General features: G+C 39.4%; 2 protein-coding genes across 2 annotated transcripts; one reads left to right on the plus strand and one right to left on the minus strand.

Annotated features, from left to right (window-relative positions):
• Positions 1-6173: 6173 nt before the first annotated feature.
• On the minus strand, positions 6174-10447 carry chtf8 (CTF8, chromosome transmission fidelity factor 8 homolog (S. cerevisiae)). The gene is made up of 3 exons (XM_063480908.1): positions 10096-10447; positions 9043-9166; positions 6174-7758 (listed from the first exon to the last, which is right to left on the minus strand). Exons 1-3 carry the CDS (start codon positions 10113-10115, stop codon positions 7492-7494), a joined length of 411 nt encoding a protein of 136 aa, XP_063336978.1. The 5' UTR covers positions 10116-10447; the 3' UTR covers positions 6174-7491.
• An 84-nt stretch (positions 10448-10531) lies between these two features.
• utp4 (UTP4 small subunit processome component) lies at positions 10532-23971 on the plus strand. The gene is made up of 17 exons (XM_063480909.1): positions 10532-10615; positions 12033-12197; positions 14232-14420; positions 14530-14614; positions 15013-15102; positions 15220-15431; positions 15510-15681; positions 17512-17603; positions 17819-17915; positions 18487-18551; positions 19325-19444; positions 19868-20024; positions 21024-21130; positions 21217-21312; positions 21400-21585; positions 22659-22769; positions 23747-23971. Exons 2-17 carry the CDS (start codon positions 12039-12041, stop codon positions 23861-23863), a joined length of 2055 nt encoding a protein of 684 aa, XP_063336979.1. The 5' UTR covers positions 10532-10615; positions 12033-12038; the 3' UTR covers positions 23864-23971.
• The last annotated feature ends 2614 nt before the right edge of the window (positions 23972-26585 follow it).

Below are 26585 nucleotides of genomic sequence, written 5' to 3' on the forward strand. Positions count from 1 at the left end.
ACTGGAAATATTGCTTGTCTGAGTTTCACTGCAGTATGATTCGAGCAAGGTCTCTACTCACCTTGCCGGAACAATAAACATTGAACAAGGAACACACATCTTCATCGCTGGTGCTACAACACTGTGATTCTTAAATTTGAGAAGCATGACTCTAGTTGTGGGGACTTATAGATCCATACAGTTCTTCCATTTATCCCATTTTTATGGTGCTTCACAGTGAAAACCTTAACCAAGCAGAATAGGTCGTAATGTTATAAAATATCCATATACTTGCTATGAAAAACATCAGGTAATTGATGGGTACAGGTTGCTTTTTGTAATGAAAAGTGTCATACAGTGTTTTACATTTTTTTTTAGAATACATGTGAAACTTTTATATTTAAGATGTTTACTTAGATTAGTCAGAGCACCTGCTTTGGAAAAGATTAGGGAGGCTCAGTAGGTGTAGATTCCAGACAGAGACAGAGTAAATTTTAAAAAAATATGAAACTGCCAACAAATTCAACTGAAGATGTGTTTAACATGGAAGAGAGGAAGAGATGAATTTGTCCTGGCCAGTCAGCATGAATTTAAAAATATAGAGAAGTAGGAAGTAGGAAGAGAGTCTTTAAGAAATAAACAGAAAATACACTAGTGTCTGAGTTATACATAAAAATACAGCCATACTCTGTAACATCCTAAGATCTGTACAGTTGGTGCATGAAAAAAAAATTACATAAATATTCAGTGTCTTAATTTCGCTACTTCCATTTTTACTATTTATACTTTAATAGTATATACATTATACTATGTATCTACTAGTGTAGTGTGTGAATTTCAGTAAAGTAACATTGTCTCAAATTGTCTGTGTAGGTTCTCAGTCGTCCAGGTGATGATAATCTAAGGAGCTTGGAAAGAAATCATCTGGACTTCTTTAAGTTTCTTTAAGACTTTTAACCTCTGATCTGAGAAGCTTCTTCAGTTCCACTGGTCATTCACAGTGGGCATAGATGAATGATCATCTTTGTAAAGAGGGGATGGCTTACGACACCAACTGTCTGCCACTTACTATGCAGTTCTGCGTTCCCTTCCCAGGCGCCTCACCCTCCACTTAGCTCTTGCATCAGGTGATCTCAGTGGGTCAGATAATAGGGTAAGACAAGGCCTCACAATGGTTTCAACCGAAGCCTCTGCTGATAGTGACCTTTTTTCGCACCTTGCCGCGTGTTGTGAGGCACGAGATCAAGTTAGTTTTAGAACTGAAGAAGCTTCTCAGATAAGATGTGAAACGTCTTCAAGTAATTAAGAAGTCCAGTCACTTTCTTTCCAAGCCATTTAGATCATTGTCTCAGATTACAAACAGTAAATTGTAAAGGTAACAAAAATAATGTTTGTAAGGTTTTACCATGATTGTGCACCAGCTGCCACCTTTTGTAATAATTTGAAACATGTTGATCCTAAGATGATACATATTGCTAAATTCATCACCAAACACCACCATAACGTGTTGTGTTAGTGCTTGAAAAAGATCTGCTGTGTTTACCTCATTGATTAGCATGGCCCCATAGCATTCCACTAAAGATGCTTTTTCACACTGATTAGTTTAACTCTCTTTCAGTTCTGTAGCCAAGAGTAGATTAAAATAGTATAGTTCACTCTTAGCTTTGACCAGTACCTGTAGGGCTCTTGAGATTTGGCAGGTGGGTGAACCACAAGATTTAGTTTATCAGTGCAGGGAAAAATTATTCTCAAATTAATATTTGCTTTGAACTTGAGTAACAGCAAGAAGAGATTTAGACAAATGAGGAATTGCAAGAAACATTACTAATATAGCTTCAAACAGTCATGGAAAGCTGTTACATTATTAAAACTGTTATACTGTTATTAGGCCAGCTAGCATATCTCCCCATGTGAAGACCCTAAATGTATTTAGTTAAGATGCATACATACAGTGATATGAAAAAGTATTTTCCCGTCCCAGATTTCCTGTTTTTTGCATGTTTGTCACACTTAAATATTTAGGATTATCAAACAAATTTAAATATTAGACAAACATAACACAAGTAAACACAAAATGTAGTTTCTTAAATTCAGCCGTTCATAAGTGGACTGGCTGGTGCGTTTTGGGTCATCGTCCTGCTGCAGAACCCAAGTGCGCTTTACTTTGAGGTCATGAACAGGTGGCCGGACATTCTCCTTCAGGATGTTTTGATAGACAGCAGAATTCTCTGTTTACCACATCAAGTCTTCAGGTCCTGAGGCAGCAAAACAGCCCCAGACCATCACACTACCAGTACCATATTTTACTGTTGGTATGATGTTCCTTTTCTGAAATGCTGTTACTTTTATGTCAGATATAATGGGACACACACCTTCCAAAAAGTTTAACTTTTGTCTCATCAGTCCACAGAGTATTTTCCCAAATGTCCTGAGGATCATCAAGATGTTTTCTGGTAAAACTGAGATGAGCCTTTATGTTCCTTTTGCTCCGCAGTGCTTTTCATATTAAAACTCTGCCATGCAGGCCATTTTTTTCTGTCTCTTTCTTATGGTGGAGTCGTGACACTGACCTTAACTGAGGCAAGTGAGGCCTGCAGTTCTTTAGGTGTTGTTCTGGGGTCTTTTGTGACCTCCTGGATGAGTCATCAATGTGCTCTTAGGGTAATTTAGGTCGGCCGGCCACTCCTGGGAAGGTTCAAAACTGTTCCGTGTTTTCGCCATTTGTGGATAATGGCTCTTATTGTTGGCTAGAGTCCCACAGCTTTAGAAATGCTTTATAACCTTTTTGAGACTGAGAGATCTCCATTACTTTGTTTCTGATTTGCTCCTGAATTTCCTTGGACCGTGGCATCAACTCTGGCTTTTGAGGATCTTTTGGTCTACTCCACTTTGTCAGGCAGGTCCTATTTAAGTGATTTCTTAATTTAGAACAGATGTGGCAGCAATCAGGCCTGGATGTGGCCACAGAAATTGAACATGGATATCACATCCAAAGATGTGATATACCACAGTTAATTTATGTTATAACAGGGGGGTGCAATCCCTTTTTCACACAGGTCGATTTATGTTTGGATTATTTTTGGATTTTTTCCCCCCTTAATAATAAATGCCGTCATTTAGAAACTACATTTTGTGTTTACGTGTGTTATCTTTGTCTAATATTTAGATTTGTTTAATTATCTGAAACATTTGAGTGTGACAAACAGACAAAAACATAGGAAATCATTCAAGACATTAATATCTTTTGTGCTAGTTAGCAAGCTGGCAAATTGACTAAAGCAATAGGCCTACAGATTTTACACTGCCACAAACTGCCACTACAGCATGGCACTACAATTCTGAAATTCCTGGCCTGGGGATAACCCTAAAAATGGGCGTTTTTCTAGGAATGCGTAGGCATGCCAATACAAACAACTGTCTTAAACATTGTTGTGATAACATTTTGAAACAACTGATTTTGCAGCAACTACGAGGAGAAAAAATTCATATTAATACCTTTAATGATTCAAAGTATGTGGTCGAGGTGCAATTGTCATTTGTTCTACTGGGGTATCAAAGTCTTCTTGTCAAAATCTAAAAACAGTGACCATCTTATCAGACAACAGTATGTCGACACAACTGTATTAAAGTTTAATGATGTTTGGAAGTTATAGTTATATAGTCATTTCAGACAGTACTATGAACCTCCCTTCTGTATACATGCTAAAGTGTGTACTGTATCAAAACCAGACCTGAAATCTATTCCTACTGAGACAGTGATTGCATTTGGAAGTATACAGGATAGGTGTGGAAGTTTTCTAGACTTTGCGTGTTTCTCATGAATCACGAACAGCATTATCATCCACTATGATTTACCAGAAAAGAGAATCCAAACATAGCTGAAGGTAGGGCTGCATTTTGGTGTGGCTGAGCAGTGTCAAGTTATTGTTAGAATCGTTATTTTACAGTTCTCGGTGTGTTGTAGTTTAATTCAGAAGTCTTTTTTATATAATGAAAAGTTGCCATATTATACTTGTGTGTTTTTCTGCTGGATACAGTTATGTTGATGTGGGTCATTTACACATTTTACACTAGATTTTGATTTTGTCTGTTCACACCAACAAAAAGACTAAACACCAAAGTTTTTTTCTAGGATATGTTCCAAAAACCTTATCTGTATGTTTCGTGTGAGAAAGATCTCCATAATGGACACTTTAAAATATTTAAGTTATATTCATATTGCTTTATTTTGAGATGTAAAAGCTTCAACTTGAAAGGTCAAAAGGACACATACATTTAAAGGAACTTATGTTCGGAGGCCAACTCTGACATTTTGTAGCTCTTGTTTCTTGATCTTCTGCTGTTTCCATCTCTGGGCATCAACAGGATGCTGAAAGTCATTAAAATGCTTTCTATTTAGGACACAAAAATCCTATTCATATGATACGGAAAATGTCTCATTTAAAGGACTACATGGATTTTTCCCCTGTTTAAAATCATTTTCTGTCTGTTTTTTTTACTTTATTTTCTGTTCACTTGAAAAGATAAAATTCATTTTTAATAATTAATTCTATTGTTGTTAAGTCACTTTGGAATCGTTCTTTAGTGTCTTCACTCTTCAGTCTTTTTTGTGTCTTTTCTTATCTTTTTCTGCAATCAGCAATATTTTTGCCTTTCACGCTGCTATTTGGTACATTAACATACAGTACAGACACAGAAAAAGCAAAAAACACATTAAACAAAGATATACAAGACAGACAGACTGAGTGAACACAGCATGTTGCCCAAAGATAGCTTGGAGCAGCCAGGGACAGAACCACCTCCCCATTAGTACATGACCTGCTCTACTACAGCCTTCCCACCTGAGAAAACTAAAACTGGAATTGAATTAAAGAATTGATAGGAAGACATAATTTCTGGTGCCAAGACTGTGTTTGGAGAACTCTAAACATGGCAATAAATCTGCAAAATCCCTTGCCAACCAGATAAAGCAAAAATAGTGAAAATGTAACCGGACAAATTACATAAAATGGAAATTCTGATAAGCGATTCTACACAAATTTTAATTAAGTTCATCCTTCCTAGGCTGGATCAAAACACTATACAGTTCTTCATAGCATCAATCCTACTGCACTTTATATGCATATGAAACAAAAAATTCTCAATTTGAGTTCATTAACTCTTTATAAATATTTGTAAATATTATAAATTTCTATAGGTTTTATTTTTTGCTTTTTTGTGCAGAATTTTTTCTTATTCATTTATTTTTTCTGATATATCTTTAATTCACTTTTCCTTGCTGCTATAATGTGAATTTCCCAAAGTGGGATTAATAATGTCTATGTCCTGTTCCTCCTCGTGAAGCTTTCTGAAGGAGTCATGTGAAGGACAGTCTTGGATTCCACGCAAATGATTTCAAAGTTGCAGCCCTGCTTTTCCCACTGCTCTCTGCACTTCTTGTAAAATAAAAGCTTTAAAAATTTCTGATATATACAGTGGAAATACAATTTACTAATTACAAGAGAAAGCTGGAGTGGATACTCCAGCAGAACAACATGAGAGATGTGGAGTGGCATGAAGACAATCACTGGATTCCTGCCATCCAACAGCAGAAGAGCTGAGGGTGGTGAGGACAGAGCCAGTCTTTAACAGATTCAACACTGCAGTTAATGCTCAGCCCCCTGCTGACTTACCTGTAGTCTGCCTGCAATCCAAAGCAATGCCACTATAGCCTCTTTTATATTAGCCCTGTCACCCCAGGGCTGTGGTCAAAGCCTTGCCAGCTGGCAAGGATCCTCATCAGGCTGTTCTCCCTGACTCATGCCAGCGTCCCCACCTGTCTGAAGGCCTCCTCCATCATTACCTGCGATTCATTTCAAGCTATGCATGTCTTCCACAGTCTTTTATCCTTTCTCCCATCACCTCCAACTGACTGTGGGAGATGGCGAACCCTCCTTAAAATTTGTTCTGCCAGAGGTTTCTTCCTGTTAAAAGGGAGTTTTTCCTTCACACTGTCACCAAATGCTTGCTCCAAGAGGGTTGTTTGTTGGGATTTCTCTCTATTTTTGTAGGGCCTTTACCTTATAATGTAAAGCACCTTGAGGCAACTGTTGTTGTGATGCTATATAAATCAAACTGAACTGAATATTCAGATAAAACAAAAACACATTAGACAATTACAGTATTACATATTGAATTTATTCATGTACATATTCTTAAAACTGCCCATAAACCTTTATTTAAACTGTATTTGTTTCAAACATCACATTTATTCAGTTTTAACATCCTTCAATTTTATCATCTACACTTGAATTTGTTATAATACAACTGCTACATCAATCCAACAACAGTAAAGAAACACAAAAGGGATGAGAAGATAGCTCAGTGACTCACAGTGTGCATGTATCTTTGGGGAAGATACTGAACCCAAATCCACTGCATCTGTGAGAGAGTGTGTGTGTGTGCTTAAATATTTTTTTTTAAAAAGTCCTGGATAACTGGGTGAATGTGTGCTCAACTTGAATACAAAGATGCTAGTGCCAATGCCAAGTACCACAACATCACAACATCATCATGTACCTGCAAACATTTGGTTTCTATTTGATTATTTGATTAAAAACACTTCACCAAAGGATGGGAACAATGATTCAATTATTAAATTAGATCTGAGACAAACAGACACTCAGAATTATTCAAAACGTTCTCAGACTCTGGGCTACTCTGTGATGCTAGAACAAATTCAGTGTGCACTGGCAGATTCCCCAAATCTCTGGAATGATCACAATGTTTCTTTAGCAGAAAAATGAGTTACTCCGAACAAATGTGTATTGATTTGCAGTGCCCTTTCCCTCCAGAGTGGAAAGGTGAACTCAAACCACAAAACAATTAGCATCATCTGATTTTTATCTCGATGAATCCATTTTAATTAAATCTATTTTACCAAAAATAAAAGTAAAACTGAAAGTGAAAGTACGTCTGATTTCTGGTTCAAAGCCCCTAAAAACTTTGTCTGCACCAGTATTTCTTTATCATATATATTCATGACTGCACACAAAAACTGCTGTTACAAACATCTCTTTCACTTATCCTTATCAGGGTCACAGGTTTAGAGCCTATCCCAGCTACCACAGGCAGGGTACACCCAGGAAAGGAAATACAGACAGGACAAGACCCACTAACTGCAGACCTTCATCCTGTGGGAGGAAGACAAAACCTTCTTGCTGTGAGGCACGAAGGTTGAGGTTGATTGCATCAGTTATTATATATGACAAATGTAATTTTTGCCTTCAGACACGCTTCACCTGTCCATCAGTCCGCCCTGCATATACAGTCTTTCCTATGATTAAAAGGAAATGAGAATTTTCATTTGCACTTTTTCTTTAAATTTGGACAGAAAGTCAGGTAGTGACAAACCCACTGATGTCTTATTTTGCCTTCAACAACATTCAGATCAGAAACCATCACAGTATAAATACTTCTTAGAATAAGACAAGCCAGACAGGGCCTCTGTCCCAGCAATGAAATGTAGTCCTGCTACACCTTCTTGGGTACATTAGTGATGATAGGTTTGGGGCGGATCTTAAAAATCAGTTTTGTTTTAATGAGTGCGGACACAGAATAAGATGTGGAAGCAGAGCCTTGTTGGTCTGTTTCCATTGCTTCCTGTGTTATGTCATCGTTGTTACTGCTGTGACTGCCCTGTGAATGGCCTGAGTGCTTGGTGAGAACAGCAAAGGGTTTCTCCAGTTTGACCTGCTTCCCGTAGATAATGTGATGTCCTACAATCAGCACTGGCACCCCCTGGTGGATGGGAAACAAAATAATAATTCAGTGGCAGTGGATTCTTAGCTTTCCCCCAACACGATAACCATTTACAAGAACAACTTAAGTACCACTTTTTCTTTGATCTGATGACATGGTTATTTATTGACACAATAGGACTCATGGGTTCATTTTTGGAAGTCTGCTGTCTTAGCACTAAAAAGGGGTATCATAAAAACAGACGCTTAAGTGCCAAGTTGATGGCAGTCTTGTGCAGACACAGGCCAACTGAGACAAGTGGAAGCGAATATTGTTGTTACTTCAGCTGCACATGTTGATATTATCATCAAGTATGCTGACTTCACATAAAGTATGTACATGTAGAGTACTGTAGAACAACAAGAGCCATCATGCTTCATGCTGTCAAAGCTATTTTCATAGTTTAGTTCATAGAAAGCTACGAGTCTGTGTGGCTGGTATGACCATGGTGTTTATGCTGGGAATGGAAAATCTCATTTTCTCTCACAGCCATTTTTGCACTGATGTGACTGCATTTTGAAACGGAATTAAATTAATCAAAGTACGCAGATGTTTTCGACATAACATAGCAGCTGTTTCTTCACATTCTGTTAACATTCTTAGCTCAGTTTGGAAGGCTGTAAACTATTTGCATTTCTTTAATTAATCTTTGTATCATCCCAAACTTGCATTTGGGTGGCACAATGACAATTCAAAACAAAACTGAAAATGAAAAAATTTCAGAAAAAACAATAAAGGGAACAAAATGGCAAATTGCAAATCAAGTCATCAAATTTTAAGGAAAAAAAAAACAGGGGAAATGATTATTGTTTTTTAACGTCATTGTTTCTTCTATTTTGGTTTGCATTTTCAAAACTTTGTGTTTTTCTTTTTCTTGATATGTCTTACACTTAAAAAGCCAACATACTTGATTTAGCCGGTATTAGTTTTTCCCTTAGTCTGGGATTACCTGACATGGCCACTGAAGACATTTCTAAATTTTGGTTTGCCTCCAAATTCCTGGAGTTCCAAATGAGGCGACAGAGCTTTTTATGTCAGTCTGTATTTTGTACCAATACTGTCCCATTTCATAAATAAACTTGCTTTATTATTACCTAAAGTACTTTCTTCTGTGTGAGATTGTGCTATTCTCATATAAACTTAATTTTTATTGATTTATAAACACTGCTATTATTTTTGTTCTCCATCTACAATAGTAATTGAGGGAAATGATGCTGGATTTTGGTAAATACATAAATGATCTTTTTTGGGGTGCTATACTGTGTTTTTCAGCATGTTGTGTACCTCTTTGGTATACAGTAGATCTCCCATCACATTTCCTGCCAGACCAGAGTTGTGTCTAGACACCATCTCCCCCTGTAATTCCACCACCAGCCATTCGGGGGGACTGCTGCCATCCGGGCTGCCTCTACAAGAGCAGATGCATATCAACAGCCTATAAAGCAGTCATACTCAGCCTGTTTACTTTGGTAGATAAAAGAGCATATGTTGTGTAGTTTGTTTTTAATTAACATAAAGAAAACATCAGATTAAAAGTTATATTTCAAGAGCAATACAACATCCTTTCAAAGTTGCGTTTAATAATGGCAATGCTTTGTGATAAAATCCTGCCACCTTGTGGTGAAAGATTTCAATACATTTTACAGTTATAATTTTCTATAATAAAAAGGTACCCCTAAAAACTTTATTGTAAAAAACAAACATTCAAGTGTCAATATATTCTAAAAAGAAAAAATATAAATATTCACACTGTTAGCTTTACAACTCAGGCACACACCACTCAGATGTACGAAATAGATTCAACTTTAGACTTAAACCTTGACTTCCCTCAATCTCCTACAAACTTATTGAGCTAAAACAAGTAGTTTGTCTCCGCGTGTATAATATGATAGCAATGCTGTACACTACTGATATAAATTTCCAAAACCTAAATTTGTTAAAATGAAAAAACCATCTCATCCTCTCATAAATACACCTGTCCAAGCCTACACAGGGATGTCTAACATTTCTCTCCCTCTCTGTCAGCATCATGGCAAAACCACAGGAGGATTTACTGGAGCTTGAATACCCAGGTCCTGAGTTTTTAAGAATGAGCCTTTTCTTACTTTTAACAAACCAAACATTAAGCCTTTCAATGGTCTAGTCTTTGTAAGCAGTGTTGCTGGACCATAAATCCCGCTTTAATCCTAAAGTATAAATTCTACTGTCCTCTTAAAATGTGGCTAATGACACTATAGGTGTTCCGATCATTAGCATGAACTTGCCTTGAGTATTTCCCCCATAAACATATATTTGGCACTACGTAATGGAAAGATAAAGTTCGCTCTTCACTCTTACCTGATCATTATTTGAACCATCCTCCCGTCAATAACGATTAGCAATAACACTAACTAATTTGCTACCGATGTAGCGCTTCAGCTGCACTCACAAACCAGCACTCTTCACTCGGTTCGTATTCCGACAGTATTTCCCGCCCACTGTGAGCGTTTCTTCTTCTTCTTCGTCTTCTTCTTCGGCGGTTGACATCAACAACCAGGTGTTTTACCGCCACCCACTGAACTGAAGTGATGTAACAAGACTCCAGAATGTAATCTACAGCACATGGGAGATTCCCATTCCACAAAGAATCCATGCACCAATTACCAACTCCCTGATACTTGGAGCAGTTGAATGAACCATTCCAATAAATCCATATGCAACTACTATCCACTACATTTTATCCAAGCCGTTGTCCGTACTGTCGACGTGATGACGTATGTCCATGAATCCACTACCGGTTCAAAGGGTAACAACGTGGGTCCTGGCGTGTCTCAGTTGGTGTTCAAGATAGTTTGGCGACAGCGAAGAGGCACAATTGGTAACTTATGTTTTACATTAATAATTAATGCAACTGAATTACACGACGTGTTTGTAATGAGCTGTAAGGTGTTACACTTTGCTAACGAATAGTTTGTCGCAGTTCGTGCTTCTTATATTAGCACACAGAGCGAACACTTTTTTTTTACCTAGATGTGTGAATTTTGTGATATTTGGTTGATAAATATATTCAGCGCAGCGTGTGAGAGATTTTTAACTCGTTTACTCATTATGTACCTCAGGTGGCAGACCGGTGTTACAGTTCACATTAACTGGTTATGTTTATCCACATGTCAGCCCATTGTAACGAGCAAAGTAGAACATCTCAGGCTCCCCCACACCTGGGGGGCTGAGATGTTATAAGAGAAAGGGGGAGTCTAAGACGTGTTTTGACACACAGACAAACAAGCACACACAGACACAAACATGCATTCCCACCCTCATGCACGCATATATAAACACTCACCCAACATGGAGACACAGAAATGGACGCCGTACACACACACACACACACACACACACACACACACACACACTGCCCATACAAACTCTGAAGTCCTCCTGAAAAGACCCTAGGCCTCACTCCGTCCACTCATATGTGGTGTTGATGCAAAATCCTGTTTTTTCCTCGCTTTTTCTCGAACGCGCTAACTCGGGAGTTCGAGGTATCTGGACTGGGCATTCAACATTCCCCCAGTTAGGGTCCGCGGCAAGGTGGTGTAGGGAGCAGATGTATTGTAAATAACTCCACATAGCAAGATCCCGATGCACCAGAAGTTGTCACCCTCTCACCAAGCTCCTTTCTGATGGTCTTGTAGCTCATCAGAGCTCATCTGACATCCTTTGACAGCTGTTTTGTCTCATCTTTGGTGATGGCACACCATAGATGAGACAAAACTCATGTTGAGATGTGCCACAAGGGGGCATAGCCAGTCTGTGGGAGCCAGAATTTTGACTGGGCTTTAAGGCATCAAATAGGGGGGGGGGTTTCCTGAATTTTTGGATGATTTTTTTTTATCTCCATTACAGTGAAAAGACTGCTCATTTCTGTATATTTTATGAACTGGAGATGGAAAACTTTTCATTTTATTGTTTTGATACAAGGTTTTAATCTTGTCAAACTGTGTGATATACTGGCAGGCAGAGGTGACTGCTCGTTGAAAATGACGAAGCGTTTTATATGATAAAACTGCAAATTGTGAGAAACATCTTTATGCATTCTAGGTACATTTTCAGATCAGCAGTAAGTGTTTTCAAACAATCATTTTGGGCTTTTTGGAATTGTCAATTTCTTACTAAGAAAAACCTTCAATGAACTTTGTGGTCAAAATGCCATTAAAGGTTGTTTTATGAGTATTGTTTTGCTTCTTTTGCCCAGCTGTCACTGAAATGAGACTACCTTTTTTCCCGTTTTCTAGTCAATAATGGGCGAGTTTAAAGTACACCGAGTCCGCTTCTTCGACTACATGCCGAGTGCTATCCGGACCATGGCGTTCAACAGTCAAACTGAGCGGCTGGCTGTGGCCCGGGCTGATGGCGCAGTAGAAATCTTCAACTTCAATGATAATTTCTTCCAAGAAAAGGTAATGCCATTAGATAGATGACATTACTGCATGGTTTAAATGCACTAAGTATTCACTCACACATCCAAATCATTGAACTCAGGTGTTCCAATCGCTGCTATGGCTGCAAGTATATAAAATCAAGCAGCTAGGTATGCAGACTGCTTCTACAATCATTTGTGAAAGAATGGATCAATTTCAAAAGCTCAGTGAACTCCAGCATTGTACTGTGAGAAGATGCCACCTGTGCAACAAGCCCAGTTGTGAAATTACCTCTCTACTAACCATTCCACAGTCCACTGTTAGTAGTACTGTAAACAGGAACTCAGCCATAAAATGGTACGATGTGTAAAATCACAGTGAGATCAGGTGCTGAGGTGCATAGTCTGCAGAAGTCTCCAACTTTCTGCAGGTTCATTTGTTACAGACCTCTAAACTTCATTATGGCCTCCAGAACATTGCATAGAGAGATTCATAGAATGGGTTTCCATGACCAAGCAACTGCATCCAACCGTTACATCACCAAGCGTCACATACAGGTGGTGTAAGCACGCCACCACTGGTTCCTAGAGTAGTGGAAACATGTTTTCTTGAGTGATGGAGCGTTTTTCCATCTGGCAATCCAATGGATGAGTCTGGCAATCCAATGGATGAGTCTGGGTTTGGAGGTTGCTAGGAGAATAGTACTTGTATGATTGCATTGTGCCAAGTGTTACGTTTGGTGGTGTGGGGTTGTTTTTCAGGGGTTGGGCTTGGTCCCATAGTTCCAGTGAAAGAAACCCTAAACCCTTCAGCATACTCACACATTTTTGGCAATTTCATGCTCCCAACTTTGTGGGAACAGTTTGGGGATGGTCCCTTCCTGTTCCAACATGACTGCACACCAGTGCACAAAACAAAGTGGACATGAATCGGCAAGTTTGGCCTGGAGGAACTTGACTGACCTGCGCAGAGTCCTTATCTCAACCCAACAGAACATCTTTGGGATGAATTAGAGCAGAGACTGAGCCAGACCTCCTCATCCAACGTTAGTGTCTGGACTCATAAATGTGTTTATGGAAAAATGATGAAAAATTTCCATAAACACACTCCTAAACTGTGGAAAGCCTTCCCAGGGAGGATGATGCTGTCACAGCTGCAAAGGGTGGGCTGACATCATATTGAACCCTATGGATTAAGAATGAAATGTCCATCAAGTTCAAATGCGTGTGAAGACGGATAAGCCTTCAGCAGTATAGTGTAGTTTTGATAATGGCAAGAATATGCCTGGAAGATTAATTGTAGGGAACCCTTCACTGCTCTGTATCACTTTTTGTCACACTCTTGGACCATAGTGTTGTTTTTTTTAAGCAGTAATTTCCCTCATTATTGAAGGAGTCAAGGGTGAAGCCAACAGACACACTGGGTCTCCAATTCCTGCATCTGTACCAAATAGATTTAAAAATGCACAAAGCACCTTAAAAAAAGGAGATAAACAAAAACACAATTCTGCTGTGTGTGTTTGTGTGTGAGTGTGTGAGAGGAAAATGTCAGGAAGCTCCCACGACAAGTGGAGAGTGACAGGCATGGGAACCCCCTCACCCCCAGTAACCATGTTAAAGAGCCTAGCCAGAAACTCGAACTGCACAAAGAGACACATCCACCTCACCGTTTGAAGTGTGGATGTTCAAGACCAAGGCTTCTGGTTACTGTCCAAATTTTATTATTATTATTTTTTATTGCTAAAAGCCAATGAAAGTGGTTAAATGTAGCCACAGGCATGATGATCACTGCTGTGAGTGAGAGATGTGTCAGATGCCAAGGCTCAGGGGTTTGCATTTTTCTACATTTTACCAAACCCCTCAATCGCATAATGGAGTTTTGTAAAAGTGGTCTTGAAGGTAATAATATGATGCTAAAATTATTATTCATTTTTGTTTTGGGTATTTTGTACTTTGCTTTTGTGTTGTCTGTTGTTTCTGTAATGGCAGAAGGAAGGTAGATGACTCACAGCTGCCTACAGGTACAAATAAAGAAACCTGAACCTAACCTCCACACTGGTTTTAATTTTCTCAGGTGATCCCAGGACAGGATGGCCGAGCTATTGAGGCTCTGTGTTGGGTGGGCCATCGACTGTTCAGTGCTGGTTTGAATGGAGAGATCACAGAGTATGACCTGGAGAACCTGAGGCCCCAGTATACTGTAGATGCATATGGAGGACCAATCTGGACCATCAGTAGCAACAGCCAGGGAACACAGCTGGCAGTGAGTGTAAACCTTCTGGATGTTATTTTACACGTCAGATATTTCCTGTGTCAGACTCATCAGGAAGTCTTGTTGATACATTAATCACAAGAAATGTTTTCTGGGTCAGGTTGGTTGTGAGGACGGGACTGTAAAGATATTTGCAGTATTGGAGGAGAGGATTCAGTTTCAAAGAAACCTCAACAGACATAAAGGTAAGACGACAAACTAGTTCACAGGTCTTTTCTTTAAAGAGTGTAAATTTCTGTGTTTAAAATGGCTACAAACGTTAGACAGTGAACAATAGAACAGCTAATATTACTACAGCTGCGATTGTCTGAAGCGTCTGTGTGTTGTATTGAAAACAGATCAACTGAACTTAAAATGGTGTCAGGCTGTGCTTTTGCATAATACAAATTTGTACCACAAATGGTGCATCGAGTTTTTTCTGACTCCAACTTGGAGTCCGCGCTCTGGAGAGACAGAGTAGGCACCTATACTAATGTGAAGATAAGGTAATTTGTGTTAATAACCACTGGATGACAAAACTGTATCTTAAACAAATATTTGTGTTTGTGAACCCGCCTGATTCAGTTGTATCTGACCTCTTTAGGACGCATCGTATCTTTGTGCTGGCATCCATCGAGTGCACAGATTGCTGCTGGAATGACTGACATGATCACAATCTTTGATGCAGAGACGGGTATTTTCTCCTTGAGCTGCTTTGCACAATTAGCAAAAATACAATCAGTTAAAACTGAAATGGAGCATGAGAAGAGATGTGTGTTCTTTACTGATATGATTGTGTTTGTGACTGCAGGGCATGCTACACGCAGACTGCTGGTGGACAGGGCTATGGGAGCATCAAAGAATAAAGAAGTGGTTGTTTGGAGCGTTGGTTATCTGTCCGACCACACCATCATCAGTGGTGATTCTGCAGGAAAGGTCCAGATCTGGAACGGACTCACAGGCACTCTGGTTAGAACTTACCTGGTCACCAAGTGGGATGTTCTGGTTCTGTCTGTTTCAAAGGTGAGATGATACACTCACTGCTGCAGCTAGCTATGGGTGCACACACCTGTAAAGTCACTGATTATAAATGCTTCACAGGATGAGAGCAGTGTCATAGCTGGAACATCCGAGGGCACTGTCATCCAGTTCCAGTTCATCTCCTCAACCGTGGACCAGCATGATAAAGAGTGGGTCCGAACCAGGACGTTTCGAAACCACTCCCATGATGTGAGCGCACTTGCTCACACAGACACCGCAGTGGTTTCTGGAGGTAAGTGTTAAATCTGCTTTTGGAAGTTTCTATATGTAATCAGTTATTTTTGATGTTTCAAAGTTTATACAGGCGATGAGTCCACGATTCTGTCAGTAAAGATGTTTTCTAAGTGTTCTTTTAATGTTGCTATTGACATGATGGCTGGTAGCGAAAGATGAGCTTTGTAGGTGAAGCTGTAACTGAACTAGTTTTTTGATCTTCCAAAGGAGTAGAGCTGCCTTAATAGATTAAAGGTACAGTCAGTAATTTTTAGGTCATTTAACAGGAATAAAGGATATTATGCTCAAATTTACAGAGATTAATGTGTAATTAAATTTTCAAACAAAGTGATGCATTCACATAAATTTATATTTTAAAAATACATAGGAGTAATCACGTGACCTCATATGTAGTACACCAAAGGCACAGGGACAGAAGTCAGAGGTGTTCGCGTGCCATAGAGACATTTAAATGTGTGCCAGCATGAAGGTTCATACGGTTTAATCATCGGAGAAGGGCTCCCCAATAAATGAATGAGAAGGAAAGGGACAAAGCGTCTTAATAAAATGTCATCCTTCTCACCTCAAGCAAACATAGAAGTTAGTATTTGCAGCATGTTTTAACATGTCTTTTGTTTTTTTAGCCAAGTATTTCAGCCTTGAAGTGTCCTGTGACCTGCTCTCTAGAGCACCCATTCCCAAATTCAAGAGTGCTGTGGCCTACTTAAAAACAAGAAACTCCCATAGAGCCCACCCAAGCTTAAGTCTTCACTCTAATCAAAAGATGAGAGAGAGTTATGTCCTTGTGAATGTTACCCAGTCATACGCAAAGTGTTAGGACAAAGTGAGACTCACCTGCCACTTAGACACAAACCTGAATACAAAAGCAGTAAATTCAGGTCAACGTAATGAATGATATCACAAACTAACCATCTCAAATTACGTGTTTTAATTTGCTTTTTATATAAAAAAATAAATACATTTATATAAATATGTAGCTGTACACAGAGTAATTTCAAGCTGAATTTCTATTATTTCTGCGGCCCATCTGCAGTAGTATCTTTGTGGCCACCAGGTGCCACCGGCTCACTCTGGCAATCACTGATCTAGAGATGAATGTAGGAATGCAAGTATTCAACACTATGTGCTGATGCATTAGCTAATCTTTAACCTGCCACCTCCCCAGGACAAAGTCTGTGATGTCAGATTGCCTGATGTGCAAAGTGTAGGTAACTGTGCATTTCCCTCTACAAAGAGGGCATCACCAGTGTTGCCTCCAGTGCTTCCTCTCAAGGCAGCAACCTCACCTAAATAACACTGAGTATTTCCACTTGTCCAGAAGCATCTGGAGCAGACTATTTTCTGCTGTTTGGTACGTGTGAGAAACGAAGGCTGGAAAATGTGGAATATAAAGAATGGTTAGCTTCTGGGCTAGAAAAGTGAAGCCAAAGCCAAGTGCCTCAAATCTGTGCTCATTCTAATGGCCAGTACAGGCAACAACCCTGGTTGCACAAAGAAGTCAGCTTGTATAGAAGTCTTATTGAACACAATGTCATGTCCCTATTAGTGGTCTGTTTGTGGTTATGTTAGTGTCCAGATGGATAATAGAGCTGGGTATAGAGAGGGCCTGTCTTTTAAAAGTCAAGTTGCTGTTGCTGCCTTTAGTTTTACATTCAAATTCAGTCATGCTGGTCTCATGATGTGTGTTTGTAAAAAGTTAAGGTGACAAAAGGAAAAAACATTTGGGATCAAATCGGCGCATTAAATCAAAGTGGCTAAAGAAGCAACCCAGGGATTTAAAGTTTAGATGTAAAGTTGAAAAAGATGGTGTTTTGATATTTTCCTTCAGGTATGGACACCCAGTTGGTGGTGCGCCCATTGCTGGATAAGGTGGAGAAGAACACTCAAGAGTCAGCACTGCGCAAAATAGCTTTCCCACATGTGAGTAGAAGAAAACCTTGAACAAGTCAATTCAGCTAAAGTGGAGTCTTTAAAATTGAACTAACCTGTTATTCTATCTGTATTTCATGGATTAGCCTGTTAACAAATTATTCTGAAGCACTTTAATAATGTTTAATACCATTTATTAAAACCAATGTTGTCCATGACTGTTCCTGTTACAATGTGCAGTGACCTTTTTTTCTGTCTTCTTGTAGAGGAGCCTAGTTGGCTGTGCAAAGAAAGCTGGACTCCTTCTCTTCCAGTTCCCTGATCGCTTAGAGCTGTGGAAACTTGGAGAAAGTGAAGGACATGGTGAGTAACACACTTGCATAGAGAAACATTTAACTATAAGAAAACTTAAAGAGCTCTTTGATCTACGTAGTTAATCAACAATGAAACAAAAAAAAATTCTACTGCTATTGAGAATAATCCCCTTATTGTGTCTGCTTCAGCTTTGTTCGTCATGCTAATTGTGCACTCAGCACCTTCACTTGATTTGCTAACAATGAAAATTGCCCATGAAGGGTAAAATAAAACGAATGATTATTTCCAGTTCCACAGTTTATTCTTGAATACTACAGCAGCTTTGCATGAATTGCAGTCCAGTAATGAGAATCCTTGATGAGTTAATAATAATAATAATAATAATAATAACAGCAGGTGTACCATCGCCTTGACGACCTCCATCGCTGTGCTGTGTTTGTGTCGCATACTGCGTCACAGGACTTTTGGCTGCACTGCTGTAACAACCCCACATGCATTAGGTGGTGCTCAGTTGTAATAGATGTGGCAGAAACTGAGTGGAGTTTAATCGAGTTGTGCCGAGCCGAGTAGGTACTGGTGGAAAAGCTAGAAGTGTAATAATTCTGTTATGTACACACAGGAAAACCTGGTGACCGTCTACCTGTGAAGAGGAAACCAGAGAAGCTGATCGAGCTGAAGAGGAAGGTATGTGTTAATATTTTCGATGTATCCGTAGTTTCTTTCAGAGCAACATTTGGTTTGCTGCAACGCTCTAAAAGTTGGCAGCCCCCTTTCAAGCTGTGGCGTCAAGGCTTTTCTGTTCAAAAGGAATGTCACATTTTTAGAAAGTCTACAGGGAAAAAAAACAATTCTCTACAATCATGAAATCTGGTAGCTTATCAGTGTTTAGTTGACATAAACACTAAAATATATAATCTGTCTTGTTTGTGTGTTTAACGCCTTTATTTGGCGAAAAATGTTTTTACAGTGAAGTTTTTTGTTTACGTTCTGTGATTCACAAAATAACTTTATAGGACAATTACTAAAACTACAACAGCATGATTGCACACATAGTAAGAGTCCAGCAAAACATTCTTGGCTCCTTAGAATAGAAAAGTCCTTTATTGTAATTGTACATGTGCAACAAAATTGGGGGTGCACTGCAATTGTATTATTATGTCTTTATAGTGTGTTAAATAAATACATAAATAAATAAAATAAAAAATTTAAAAAACAGACTTTGACCTTCTAATTCTAATGTGACCAGCTTTAAGTATTTGTAGGTAAATATAATTACATCGTGTCTTCTAATAAAATACATTTAATTTAATTGCAGGGAAATTATGCCCCTAGTGTGTTAGTGTGGCCTTTGTGTTTCCTTTCAGTCAGATTGAACAAGACAACAATGACTCTTGAAGAATTAGTTTTAGGCGCTAGTGTGCTTGATGTATCCATACTTTGTGTGTCGCTTCCTGCAGGGAGAGGATCACATCTGCTGTAGTGCTTTGTCTGCATGTGGAGGCTGGTTGGCATATTCCACTGTCTCCAGTGTTCGTCTCTACAGAATACAGTATAACAACACCATCAGCATTAACAAGGTGGGTACCTTAGCACGAGCATGCCTGTGACATTGCACTTAAATAACACAACTTTAAATCATAGCAGGAGTTTTTGGTTTTTGTTTTCTTTTGTTTTTCTAAAGGTTTAAAGTAACTTCAGCAATATATGTGTCTTAAGTACTGTGTGGGATGTCCCTCTTGTCAAGAACTGTGAGTGCAAACAGTGCACAGTTAACACAGCTCTCCTCTCAATGCACCACAGAGTGGCTAAAACTAACATTTACACAGCTTTGAGAAGCTACCGGGGTGTTCAGGTAGACCGTAGGTTCACTGGATGTATCGATTTACCATCCAACAAAAGTTTTTACATGTAAAGCTGCTCAGATAATCACAAGGGTAAAATTATGCCTTTGACTAAATATAACAAAGAGTGTGATGATCTCTGTGTCTTCATCTCTCCAGGTGTCCAAACTGCCTAAAGAGCTTCGCTCAGTCCACCAGCTCTGCTTCTCCCCTGACTCCTCCAAACTCTTTGCTTCCTCCTGCCAATCTTCAGTTATTGTTGTTGCTGTCAGTCAACAGGAGTGCAGATATCTTCATACCCTTAAACATAAGACAGGTGAGTGGAAAGCCAGGAGCACAACCCACAGAAGCCAAACCAAACGGAAAGACAAGACAGTACCTTAAGCACAACATATTAGGTACATGCATCATATTTTGAAGCAAATGAATGCCCAGACCTGAGTGATCTCACCAAGGCTAAAGTTCCAAAAATGCATTCACTCGAATGCATTTTTGGATCTTGAAGCTGGCTCCTAGACTCCATGCTCCGAGGAGCCTGTTAGTGAGTCCAGAGTCCAACACACACACACACACACCATTGTGTGCATGTTTTTTCCACTTTTCTATCCAGGTATACTTTTACTGCGCTGGGAGACTGTTTGGGGTCTTTGTCATGCTGATAAATGAAACCAGTATGCAGATGATATTGCATGGTGATCAAAAATCTGACAGTGATTGTGTGTTCATTTAATTACTATTGCAATAATTTTGACAACACTTTTGGTTGAAAAATAATCCTAAGCCATGGTAGAGATTCCACCATGTTTTACAGATGCCTGTAAACTCACTGCTGTTCTGACCTCCTTTATACATATTTATGACGCATCAAAAATATCAAATTTGGTTTCATCATACTTTCTCGTCTGGCCCCTTGGAAGGAAAATATAAAGAAATGATTGCACTAAACGTTCTCCCTCAAATGTCTAGGGAAGGTTCTGTAAAGTCCGATATTTACAGGGACAGATCAAAGCCGGACTTAAACGGTAACAGTAGGCATTCCCGACCTGATGCAGCTCCTTCTGTCAAGTTATTGTTTCCTCTTTGTAGATTGTAGCAGTAGACTCAACTCTTGCTGAACTCTCCTCAGGCTTCTTGCCAGAGATCCTCACTGCTTCTGCTCCATGATGCAAATTGCCAGTGTGGTCACATGTAAACAAATCCTAATGCACGAAAGCCATTCCCTGCCACTGCTGCATGCAGCTATACTGTGCAGTTGTACCTGTTTGATAACATCTTGCATAACTGGTGTGTGTATGTATGTGTGTTGGATATCAAGGTTCCAGACAGCCAGTGCACCTCCTTTGTGCTAGTGATGATGGTAAATGGCTTGCTACAGCAAACACTGACTGTGAGATCCACATCTACAACCTCCACAAGATGAAGGTGAGTTCTGATTTATTGATGTGTAAAACTTGAATCATTTTTCATACACTGGAGTTTGTAAAATTTTAATTTCTGTTTGTTTGTAGCTCCACTGTATGGTTCCTGTGTACAACTCCTGTCCGACTACAATCGCCATCCACCCAGTGACCAACAATCTCATCTCTGTGCATGCTGACCAGCAGGTCAGAAACTGCTTAAGATTTTGTTTTACTCAGATCTCATAGTAACCAACAGATCCTGTAACTGCATGTGTTCTCTGTCGTGTGTAGATCTTTGAATTCTCCTTGGTGCAGAAGGAGTACACAAAGTGGAGTCGAAGACTGCAGACACAAGGACTGCTTTCCCTGTGGCTGGAGCGGGACACACCCATCACCCACATTACCTTCAACCCAAAAAACCCGGACCACATCATTCTGCACGACACATACATGTTCTGCATCATTGATCAGAGTCTGGTATGTGTGTGCATGTCCATAGCTTTGCTAAAATAGTTGGCCCAGGCGTCACAGTGTGTGATGGAGATGGGGGAGAAAGCAGAATATGATTCAATGGTCTCGATAAGCTTTAATAACAGGAAGTCCAGAACCAGTGGCAGCCCTGATCATGTGACTAACATTACTGTGCTTGCCTTTCTCTTCATGCTACATCATTATAACTAATTCAGCTGTGTTATTTTTGAGCACACAAAACTACAAAGCACTGCAGACGTCTGTGGAGAGCAGCAGCTGTTTCTGTGGTTTCCTGCTATGGACAGTTTTGTTATCTAAGGGAGAATTTTTGTTATTCCCGTCAGCTTTTGCCTTGAGCATCCAGCTGGCGCCAGGGGGGTAGTTGTTTTGGTTAGTGCGAACAAACTGAACAACTGTAAAATTGGATGCAATGTCCGTCACTGGTCACCAGGTCTCTCAATTCCCATTGTTCTTCTTCAACATGTTATCCATATTGCAAAGCCATGAGCTTCTCCAAGATCTTATCCATATTGCGTTCAAAACACAGTCTAAGTGCTCACAGCCCTGACAATCGTCTATCATGTCGGCCAGCCTTGTGGGATTTTGAACAGCTGTAGCCGCTTCTTGTTCTTCGATAAGCCAGGTCCGAGTCAGCTCCAATCAGCCAGAACTCTGTTATCATGGTTCCGAATTGGTAAATGTCATTCAATGTCCTCCATCAAGAGTGTCGCCAGACACACGACACAACCGACCATCGAGTATCTGGCAGCAAACGTCTCCGCAGGACAATCAGGCTCTCCCCAGCCCAGGAGGGTGTCAACTCCGTTAAGGGACCAGTTGATCAAATCCATAATTCTTCTTTAGGTTTTTAGAGAACAAGTCTGGGAGACTCTCTTAGGGTTAGAGAATAAGCAGACATGAGAAGCCAAGCAGGAAAGATAAGGGAGAGGGAAAAGGAGAAAGTGCGACCGCCTCACTCAAGAGCTGGCTATATTTTTTGAAATTTATTTATGAGAATCTTGAGGCTTTACTAATCTTTCTGTCACTGTGTATTTCTGTGTCTTTGTATCTACATGCAGCCCTTCCCAGAATTGAATGCAGTGCTCTGGAATCAAATGACATTAAAGAGCCTTCCTGTGTCACAGAGGATTGGACAAAGCCATGCCTTTAAGATCTGTAAGAGTTTCCAGGTAGGATATTTATGGTGACTACAATGTTTCATTTTACTGCTTCAAACAGTAGCGACTAATAATAATAATAATAATAATACAAATATTAAAAAATAACTTTCAACTTCCATTAATCCTTCACATGAAGCTGTTATACTAGCTCGCACACTTGTAGCCACGTGTCACTAAAGTGTGACTGTTCTTCACTGTGAGTGAGGAAGACAAAGTTAACCAGAGAAAACTGCAGTCAGAGGAAAAAAGAGAAAGGGGTCAGAGTCCTGGTATTGGCTAAAGTTATAAACATGCTGGAAAATAATGCAAGTAACTGAAATTTTTTTGTTTTTATATATATATATATATATATATATATATATATATATATATATATATATATATATATATATATATATATATATATATATATATATATAAATAAAATATCTGTTTCATTTGTTTTTGTATTGTAAGGTAAACTGTGTCAGGTAAGGGTGGATGTACAGCAACGGTTTTCAGTTCATTATTTGTAGCTCAGTCCAATAGCAGAGCACTTTATTTTTAGATTCGTGTAAGAGAGAGAAGATCCTGGAAGTTTAGAACTAGCAGTTCCTTGTTTGTCTGGAATTTCAAGTCCCACAGGACCTTAGCACTGTTGTTCACAACCACAGCCGTTGTGTGTCTCAGTTTATGCCGTTCCAACTTGCATCTCACATTCTGCTAATGTGTGTTGTAGATTGTAGGTTCGTTGGCTGTGGCAGACTCCTGCCTCTGTGGATATTATACTGGTTATACGTTCTAGCATAACCAGTGTTTGGAGTTTGTCAGAATTTGTGGGTTTTGTTTGTCCAACCGCTTCTTGAGGATTCACTGCAAGTTCTCAGCGGGTTTAAGTTCTGTGCCGTTTCCTGGCCGTGGATCCAGAATTTTGATGCTTCTTTCACTGAGCCACTTAGTTACCACTTTTCTGCTGACATCTCTTCTACTGATCTTTTGTCCCACAGCACCTCATGTGTGTCAGTCTATTGGAGGATCTCTCTCTGGTGGTAGTGGAGCGCCCCCTCCTGGACATCATGTCACAGCTGCCAGCACCTGTCCGCCAGAAGAAGTTTGCAACCTAAAAGTACATGTGATAGGATGAGATTGTTACCTCGTTGTATTAATAAGTATCCATTTTGTACAAAAAGTTTTGATAATGTAATTTGAAAATAATAAAATATTTACTGTTATCTGTGTTGGATGCAGAAGTGCGCTGAAATCTTTGCCTCTTCTTCACTTAATTTTATGAACTTGCTGGAAACCAAAAGTGTAAACAAGACTGGAGCTATATGATGGGGAAAAGATACAAATGATACAGGAACGTCTCAAAGACACAAAGACCTGGATGACTTCTAATTTTTAACCTGGAGTTCCTTTTCCTTCAGTGTGGCTATTAAACAAATATGCAGGACTGCATTTGCACAAGATCTCTATAATTGGAAACATCCTGTCTCAGAGTAGTGCTGAAAACTAGTTCATGCATGACTTATATCAGAACTGTATGCTTTTAGAGAAAATAAAGCCAAATGCCACTCAGATTACAGTACTGTTGACATATGAAGCGAACGTTTTTAAACCTGTGCTTTGGTGTTAATTTGTATTTTTAAATGATGATGTTATTCCCTTTAATGGTTTCATCATTAATCTGCACAGTTAATTGGGAAAGAATCATTTATAGACACTGGGGGGGGGAAAAGTCTATAGTATTACATTACTTGAAGTATAAAAATGGCAAATATATTCTATTAAATCTAAAACTTGTCACCTCTCAGTATAGATGGTCTTTGATTCACTCTGCTTATGTAGTGCTAACACAGAGAAACCGACAACCAATTTACACCTTCGACCAATTTAGAATCACCAGTAAACCCTGACCCCACTAACTGCATGTCTATGGGCTGTGGGAGGAACCCCAGGAGGACCCACCAAATGAGGGCTCAGGATCTTCTTGCTGCAAGGCAACAACTGTGCTTCCCATGTCAGTAATTAATGACTGTGAAATATCCATAAATCTATTTTATTTATTTTTTCCCTAATTAAAGGATGTCTATTAGCTAAAGCATGCCACTTAAGAGATGTGGTGGTCTGCAGAGAGTCACAGAGATACAGACAACAATTCAAGCTCACATTCACACATTTCAGAATGAGGTCATTGCTTTGAGTTTGCATGCTTTCTCCGGGTTCTTCGGTTTCCTCACACCAGGTTAGAGATTTTAAACTGATCATTGGTGTGAGTTTGAGCGTGAACCCGACAGTTAACTGGCCACCTATCAGGTGTAATGTCACAGCTGGGAAAGGCTTGAATACCCCCTCAAACCTGAGTTCATTTAGCGCTTAGAAAAATAAACCGATTGACATTGTTTTTTCTGTCCGAGACGAGAATAATATCCACTGTATTTGCTTAACTGTATTTACTTTAAGTATCCTCCAAAATAATAACATTACTGGTAACTATGACACATTCAAGTATCACCTTGGAAGAAGTATCATCTCTCAGTGTTGCCTCTGCAGCAACAACTTTGACTTGTGTAGGGACTCTGTACCAAAGGTATGTAACTACTGACTGAAGTTTGCCTAATTTTTCTAAATCTACACAGGAAATAAAACTTTCCACGGGCAGAATTGGGGTCAACATTGGGCAGTCGCATTCCTCCAGCGACGCAGTCATGCTGGTGAAAACCAATCTCCCCCCTCTGTCTGACCGAAAAGTGTAGGCGGATGGACACATTTGTGGGATTTGCGTGAAACTGTTGCTCCTTCTCCACCTACTGTCCCGTTTTTTCAAATGACGAATGTGTATTGTCTGGGAATTCCCAGATCCCCAGGAGAATTAGCAGCACTGACAATAGTGGGTGTATTAGTGGGAGGTGCATACCTGTGCACCAGGTGTGGTAGGTCTTGCTCATTGAGCAAGTGTGGGAATTTACGTGCTTGTCAAGCATTATTTACTTATATATCCACGGTTTGTACTTTTAACTAGTGATGGGCAGGGCGAGGCTCCGTGAAACACTGAAACATTCGAGCCCATCTCCACAGTGACATCTGCTGGATAATAATCGCCACATTTTGATAATGCTGTTCTGTGAAACAACGACGCAAACGTTTATCCTGTCTTCCTTATCTCACCGCAGCCGGTCACAGCAGATGGTCGCACCTCCCTGAGCCTGGTTCTGCTGGAGGTTTCTTCCCGTTAAAAGGGAGTTTTTTCTTCCCACTGTCGCCAAAGTGCTTGCTCATAGGGAGGTCATATGATTTTTTTTCTCTGTTGTACTAGGGTCGACATCAATATAAAGCGCCTTGAGACTGTTGCTGTGATTTGGCGCTGTATAAATAAAAACTGAATAGAATAGACAAGCACAGCACAATTTCAAACAAAGTTTATATATATATATATATATATATATATGTATATATATATATATATATATACATATATATATATATATATGTATATATATATATATATATATATATAGATATATATAGATATATATAGATATAATAGATATAATATACTGGTATAATACCAGAATTTCAATAATTGCGATCAACCCATGTTTTAGAGAAATCGCCACAGAAACAAAGCTTGAAAAATATTGTGACTGTTAGAAACAGCAAGCCCAAATATCTCCCTCTGTTAAAACTAATTTTATAAGGTCAAACATGCAGGGAAAAGACTGCTGTGTTTACCGTAATAACGACACTGGTTTACAGCTTCTTTTGGACTCTGTCGGCTTCGTTTTTTACTCACAGCCCTCAAACTCTGGATGTGTTTGGTTGATTTTTAAGTTTTCTAGTTCGTGT

The sequence above is a fragment of the Pelmatolapia mariae genome, linkage group LG7, assembly GCF_036321145.2.
Source record: "Pelmatolapia mariae isolate MD_Pm_ZW linkage group LG7, Pm_UMD_F_2, whole genome shotgun sequence".
In the NCBI taxonomy this organism is placed as follows: domain Eukaryota; kingdom Metazoa; phylum Chordata; class Actinopteri; order Cichliformes; family Cichlidae; genus Pelmatolapia; species Pelmatolapia mariae.